The 6938-nt window shown below is 56.9% G+C and overlaps 2 protein-coding genes and 1 long non-coding RNA gene across 6 annotated transcripts; 2 read left to right on the top strand and 1 right to left on the bottom strand.

The window, feature by feature from the left end:
• Positions 1 to 4: 4 nt before the first annotated feature.
• TMEM160 (transmembrane protein 160) lies at positions 5 to 1106 on the top strand (the record flags this gene model as incomplete). The annotated part of the gene is made up of 2 exons (XM_037374964.1): positions 5 to 197; positions 643 to 1106. Coding segments are annotated over 2 exons (411 nt in total), but the record flags the coding sequence as incomplete, so codon positions are not given.
• A 7-nt stretch (positions 1107 to 1113) lies between these two features.
• LOC119142236 lies at positions 1114 to 3389 on the top strand. Its single transcript, XR_005102196.1, has 2 exons — positions 1114 to 2501; positions 2572 to 3389. It is a non-coding gene; the product is annotated as an uncharacterized LOC119142236 (long non-coding RNA).
• Positions 3390 to 4198: 809 nt separating this feature from the next.
• On the bottom strand, positions 4199 to 6203 carry LOC119142233. 4 transcript variants are annotated; one of them, XM_037374961.1, is made up of 6 exons: positions 6041 to 6203; positions 5610 to 5918; positions 5300 to 5516; positions 5165 to 5206; positions 4928 to 4978; positions 4199 to 4865 (listed from the first exon to the last, which is right to left on the bottom strand). In XM_037374961.1, exons 1-6 carry the CDS (start codon positions 6171 to 6173, stop codon positions 4763 to 4765), a joined length of 855 nt encoding a protein of 284 aa, XP_037230858.1. In that variant the 5' UTR covers positions 6174 to 6203; the 3' UTR covers positions 4199 to 4762. The 4 variants fall into 4 exon arrangements, with proteins under 4 accessions (XP_037230858.1, XP_037230857.1, XP_037230859.1 ...); XM_037374960.1 differs by having other exon boundaries at positions 4199 to 4834; positions 5165 to 5516; XM_037374962.1 differs by lacking the exons at positions 4928 to 4978; positions 5165 to 5206 and having other exon boundaries at positions 4199 to 4781; positions 5278 to 5516.
• Between the last annotated feature and the right edge of the window lie 735 nt (positions 6204 to 6938).

The raw sequence follows: 6938 nt of genomic DNA on the forward strand, positions 1-6938 counted from the left end.
TGCGGAGGCGCTGGAGGCGTGGGGGGCGGGACCGGGGGGGGGGCGGGCGGGCAGGGGGATCCCCCCACCCCCATCCCCCTCAACCACCCCTCCCCCCTCCCCAGGTCTCCTGTCCTGGTTCCGTAACGGGCTCCTGGCCACCGGCGTCGGCGTCATCTCCTACGTGCAGAGCGACACCGGCCGCGATGCCGCCTACGGTGGGGAACGGGGCGGGGGGAGCGCCCACCTGGGGACCCCCACCCAGGGGACACCCATCCCCCTTGGGGACACCCTCTGCGGCCACCCCCACCCAGGGGACACCCATCCCCCTTGGGGACATCCCCACCCCCAGGCCCCCCAGAGCCCCCCAGCCCCCTCACCCTCCCCACACCCCAAACCCATCTCCAATCCCTGTCGTCACCCCCCCCCCCCTCCCCCCCTGCTGCCCACTTTGGGCCTTTTTCCCCCAGTTTAGGGTCCACATTCTGTCAAGACCTTGATTTTTCCCTCTTTTGCCATGTTTTCCCCATTTCTCCTTCAAATACCCCAAACCTCCCTGCGCTTCGTGGGAAATGCTGCTCCCCAGACGTTCTCACCGCGCTTTTTGGGGGTTTATTTCTTTTTTTCTTTTCTTTTTTTTTTTTTTTTTTTTTTTTCCCCCAGGATTTTTCATCTTGGGGGGTCTGTGCGTCTCCTATGGGGCAGGGTCCTACCTGGTGAACCTGGTGCTTCTGCGCCGCCCCATGATGCTACCGGCGCCCACCGCCGCCGCCAACGCCGCCGCTGCCGCGCTGCTCGTCCTGCTCTGGCTCTGCGCCCTCTCCCTCTACATCGGCCGCCTGGAGGTGGAGATCGTCCCCGAGGAGCCCCCCGAAAAGTGACCGGGATGGGGGGAAGGTGACAACTGGGGAAACCCCCACCCCCACGCCACCCCCACCCCCCATCACTGGAGGTGGCGGAAATACCCCCCTGGGGGATTGGTAATTGCTTTGGGGGGTGTGTGGGGGGGTGTAAACCCACCCTGGGGGGGATTAAACCCACTTTAAGTGGATTAATTGCCCCCCCCCAGGGAGATTAAACCCACCCTGGGAGGATTAATCAACCCCCCCCCTCCCCCGCCAGCATGACTAAACCCATTTTGGGAGGATTAATTCCCCCCCCAGGGGGATTAATTGCCCTACACCCCCCCCCCCCCCCCCCCGGGTGATTAAACCCACTTTAGGAGGATTAATTCCCACCTCAGGGGGATTAAACCCACCCTGAGAGGATTAATCCTCCCCCCAGGGGGATTGGAAATTGCTTTGGGGGGGGGGTGAACCCACCCTGGGGGGGATTAAACCCACTTTAAGTGGATTAATTGCCCCCCCCCCCAGGGAGATTAAACCCACCCTGGGAGGATTAATCAAACCCCCCCAGGATGATTAAACCCATTTTGGGAGGATTAATTCCCTGCCCCCCACCAGGAGATTAATCCCCCCCCCCCCCCCCGGTGATTAAACCCACTTTAGGAGGATTAATTTTCCCCCCCAGGGGGATTAAACCGACTCTGAGAGGATTAATTTCCCCCCAGGAGGATTAATTCCCCCCCCCCCCCCCCGGATAATTAACCCCCCCCCTTGGGGAGATTACCCACCCCCACCCCCCAGGACTATTAAACCTCTGCAGGGAGGATTAAAATTCCCCAGGAAGATGGTAAATTCCTGGGGGGGGGGGTCGGATAAAATCCACTTAAAGCCCCCCACCCCCTGGTCGGGCTTGCTCACGCTCCCCCCTCCCCCAATGCTGTTTTTCTGCAAAAAAACCCAGTTTTGGCTGCTCTATATTTATTCACTCACCTCCTGGGGGGGGATGCTCAGCGCCCACCCTGTTTGCACCCCGATTCCTGCTGTGAAAAACAGGGGGGTTGGGGGCAAAACCCACCCCCGCCTGGCTCTGTTCTGGGGTTTTTTTGTTTTTTGGGGTTTTTTTTAATTAAAAAAATGAGTTTATTGGGGCGCCGTGCTGGAAACGGGCGTTTTTGGCCCTGGTTGATGCAGCCCCCGCGGTCGGCGTGGGAAAATTGGGGGGGGGGGGGGAGGAATAAAAAAAAATGTGGAAAAAGCACAAATTTGTCCCAAATTCCTTCACAGGGGCCCTGGGAAGGGGGGGGGGGACGACACACAACACCACACCCCACCCCCAGTTTCCTGCTGATTTGCCCCAGTTCCTCCCAATTAACCTGAAAATGGTGTTTCCCAGTTTGTGGAGGCTGGTTTGCTGCCAGTTCCCAGTCTGCAGGGGCTCCCCAGGCTGCAAGGCCCAGTTTGGAACTGGTTCCCAGTTTGCTCGGTTCCCAGTTTGCAGCTAAACCCCAGTCTGCAAAGCCCTGTCCTGCATCCCAATTCCCAGTCTGCAGTTGGTTACCAGTTTACAAGCCCCCTTTGCAACTGGTTTCCCCAGTTTGCAACCAGCTCCCAGTTCACCGCTCTTCCCCAGTTCACTGCTGGCTCCCAGTTTGCAGCCAAATCCCCAGTTTGCAACTGGTTTTCCAGCTTTGCAACCCACTCCCAGTTCACCGCTCATTCCCAGTTCACCACTGGCTCCCGGTTGCAGCCAAATCCCAGTCTGCAGCCAGTCCCCAGTCCCCAAACCCCAGTTTGCAACTGGTTTGCGACTGCTTTCCCCACTTTGCCACCACCTCCCAGTCTGCAACTGGTCCAGGCCACCCACCCCCCCAGCCCCCCAAAAACATCGGCGGCCACTCCAGAATTTATTTTTTTTTCTCGTTTTCCTTCTTTTTTTGTTTCTTTTCTCTTGAAATTCAGCAGTAAAAGGGCCCGTCGGACCCCCCGAGCGTTAAACTTTATTTTTTTTTTTTTCATGCACTAATCGCATCGGCCCTGGAAAATACCACAAATTGTTAAAAACGTCCTTAAAAGAAGCAGAAAAAGGCAACTTCTATCACCAAAACTACGGGGCGGAGGTTGGTTAGACCCTAAAAATCCCGAGAAAGAACCGTCGAGCTCCTTCGCCAGCCGAAAACCCCCCAAAATTCCTTTTTTTTTTTTGGTGGGAATCGCTTAAAAATGGATTTTTTTAATGGTTTTGGTTTTTTTGGGGGGGGAGGAGGAGGGGATGTAGAGCAGAGGGGAATAAAAAAAAAAATTGCTTTTTTTTTTATTATTATTTCAACAATAACTTACAGCCTGCTTTAAAAACTACGGTTTTTCCCATACGACATTCCTAAAAAAAAAATAAAAATAAAAATAAAAGGGGGGGGGGGGGGGGGGGGGAGGTGTCAACCTAATGGGAAAACCTAAATCCACGGGGGGGGGGCGGGGGGGGTGTGAAAAAAAAAAAAAAAATCCCCAAAATTGGGTGTTTTGTCCCAAAACCGCAGCAGGGTGCAGCGGGCGAGGAGAGGGAGGGGCGGGAAAGGGGGGGGGGAGATGGTGAAAATTTAGTGTTTTGCCCCATTTTGCCTATTTTTTTTGCTCCTCCCCCCAGCCCTGAAAAATAACAAAAAAAATCCTCCAGAAGGGCCCTCCGGCCACGCCAAAAGGCACCAAAACCCCCGTTTTTTATGGGAAAAAACAAAACAAAAAAACCCTCCCTGGGTGAGAATCGGGGCGATGGGGGGGGGGGCGGGGATTATTTCTTTTTCCTTCTTTTTGGGTTTTTTTTGGCCAGTTTTAGTTAAAAAAAAAAAAAAAAAAGCCGGCGGCCGCTATTTACACCAACACTTTTCGTTTTAAAGCACAAGACTGGAGCAATTTTGGGGGAAAAAATGCCCTTTTCGAGGGTTTCCGTGGGCCGGAGGAGCCCTCCCCCCCTGGGGAGGGGGAGGTGTTTTTTTGGGGGGGTTTGGGCTGTTTTTGTCACTTTGGGGGGGGAGGGGGTGTCTTAAAGTGCGAAGAGACCCAGGAGGGGCGGCGGGAGCCTTCCCTGTGCTCTCCCAGTGGTACCATGAAAATCCAGTTTAAAACCACCCCGGTACTGGGAGGGGGGGAGGGGAGGCTGGGGGAGGGGAGGCTGGGGGGTGGGGGAGGGGCATGGACTTGGTGTTCGGGTCCCCCCAGCCCCCATCCGAGCCCCCCACCCCCTGGGGGTGACCCCCAAGCATCCTCGCCGCAGCCAAATTCCTTCCCCTCCCCTCCCCCCCCCCCCCGCCAAAAAAAAAAAACAAAAAAAAAAAAAACCAACGAAAAAAAACCTGAATCCCGTCGACCCCCACCCCAAAATCAGCACCGGCTTTTCCGGAGGAAAAACAAAAACAAAAAACCAAAAAAAACCCAAATCCAGCCCAAAATGGGGTGGGGGATGGGCAGCGGGCCCGACCCCTCCCCTCCGGTAAGTGCTTAATGCCAAAATCCCTGGAGAGGGGTGGAAATCTGGGATGGGGGGGGGGGGGGGAGGGGGGGGAGGGGGTGTCGTGTCCCGCCCCCACCCCCCCCAGCCAAAAGGCAACGCCGGGCGCCCGTGAAGGCTTTTTTTTGGGGGGGGGAGGGGGTGGGTGGGGAAAGGGGGGGACCCCCAGGGAGGTCCTGGGGTTCACCAGACGATTCCTGGGATGCGTCGGACAAGCCTTGGGCCGCGCCGGACCGTGTCGGAGAAGCCTTGGGCTGACGTGGACCGTGTTGGATGAACCTTGGAATAAGCTGGACCATGGTGGATGAGCCTTGGGCCATTGGTGGACCATGTTGGATGAGCCTCGGAACAACCTGGACCACGTTGGATGAGCTTCAAGCCATGCTGGACCACGTTGGATGAGCCTCGGAGCAACCTGGACCATGTTGGATGAGCTTCAAGCCATGGTGGACCATGTTGGATGAACCTCGGAGCAACCTGGACCACGCTGGATGAGCTTCAAGCCATGCTGGACCACGTTGGATGAGCCTCGGAGCAACCTGGACCACGTTGGATGAGCTTCAAGCCATGGTGGACCATTTTGGATGAGCCTCAGACTAACCTGGACCATGTTGGATGAGCTTCAAGCCATGGTGGACCATGTTGGATGAGCCTCGGAGCAACGTGGACCACATTGGATGAGCCTCGGAGCAACGTGGACCACGTTGGATGAGCTTCAAGCCATGCTGGACCACGTTGGATGAGCCTCGGAGCAACCTGGACCACGTTGGATGAGCTTCAAGCCATGGTGGACCATTTTGGATGAGCCTCAGACTAACCTGGACCATGTTGGATGAGCTTCAAGCCATGGTGGACCATGTTGGATGAGCCTCGGAGCAACCTGGACCACGTTGGATGAGCTTCAAGCCATGGTAGACCACGTTGGATGAGCTTCAAGCCATGCTGGACCATGTTGGATGAGCCTCGGAGCAACCTGGACCACGTTGGATGAGCTTCAAGCCATGCTGGACCATGTTGGATGAACCTCGGAGCAACCTGGACCATGTTGGATGAGCCTCGGAGCAACGTGGACCACGTTGGATGAGCTTCAAGCCATGGTGGACCACGTTGGATGAGCTTCAAGCCATGCTGGACCATGTTGGATGAGCCTCGGAGCAACCTGGACCACATTGGATGAGCTTCAAGCCATGCTGGACCATGTTGTATGAGCCTCGGAGCAACCTGGACCATGTTGGATGAGCTTCAAGCCATGGTGGACCATTTTGGATGAGCCTCAGACTAACCTGGACCATGTTGGATGAGCTTCAAGCCATGGTGGACCATGTTGGATGAGCCTCGGAGCAACCTGGACCACGTTGGATGAGCTTCAAGCCATGGTAGACCACGTTGGATGAGCTTCAAGCCATGGTGGACCACGTTGGATGAACCTCGGAGCAACCTGGACCACGTTGGATGAGCTTCAAGCCATGCTGGAGCATATGGATGAACCTTGAGCCATGCTGGACCATACTGGATGAGCCTCAGGCTAAACTGGACCATGTCGGATGAGCCTTGGACTAACTTGGACCACACTGGATGAGCTTCAAGCCATGCTGGACCATGTCAGGTGAGCCTTGGACTAACTTGGCCCATGTTGGATGAGCTTAGGCGTGCTGGACCACGTTGGACGAGCTTCAAGCCATGGTGGACCACGTTGGATGAACCTCAGAGCAACCTGGACCATGTTGGATGAGCTTCAAGCAATACTGGACCACGTTGGATGAGCCCTGGGCCACGCTGGACCATGTCAGATGAGCCTTAAGCCATGCTGGACCATGGTGGATGAGCCTTGGACTAACTTGGGCCATGTTGGATGAGCTTCAAGCCATGCTGGACCACGGTGGATGACCCTCAGGCTACCTTGGACCACGTTGGATGAGCCTTAAGCCATGCTGGACCACACTGGATGAGCCTTGGACTAGCTTGGACCATGTTGGATGAGCCTTAGCCGTGCTAGGCCATGTTGGATGAGCTTCAAGCCATGCTGGACCACGGTGGATGACCCTCAGGCTACCTTGGACCATGTTGGATGAGCCTTAGCCGTGCTAGGCCTTGTTGGATGAGCTTCAAGCCATGCTGGACCACGTTGGATGAGCCTTGGGCCATGCTGGACCATGTCAGATGAGCCTTGGGCTCACCTGGACCATGTTGGATGAGCTTCAAGCCATGCTGGACCACGTTGGATGAACCTTGAGCCACGCTGCAGCATGCTGGATGAGCCTCGGGCTGCACTGACCAAACCTAGGGCCGCGGCGGACCACGCTGGACGAGCCTCACGTCCCACGGGACAACCCTCAGCCCCCGCCGGACGAGCCTCGGGCTGCACCACAGCGCGTCTGACCAGCCCTGGACCACGCCGGGCAAGCCGGGGCCGTGCCGGATGAGCCGTGGACCACACAGGATGAGCTCCAGCCGACATCCCGGGGAATGCCAGGGGGGGTTGGCGGCGCCGGGGCCGAGCCGCAAAGTCCAGGGGCAGCTGGAGAAATGTCCGATCCGCCCAGCGCCCCCGCCACGGGGGGTCCACCGGCTCAGCCCCACTGTCCCGCCGGTGCCGGATCCGCTCCTCAACC

Source organism: Falco rusticolus, unplaced genomic scaffold (genome assembly GCF_015220075.1).
Source record: "Falco rusticolus isolate bFalRus1 unplaced genomic scaffold, bFalRus1.pri scaffold_96_arrow_ctg1, whole genome shotgun sequence".
Lineage (NCBI taxonomy): Eukaryota > Metazoa > Chordata > Aves > Falconiformes > Falconidae > Falco > Falco rusticolus.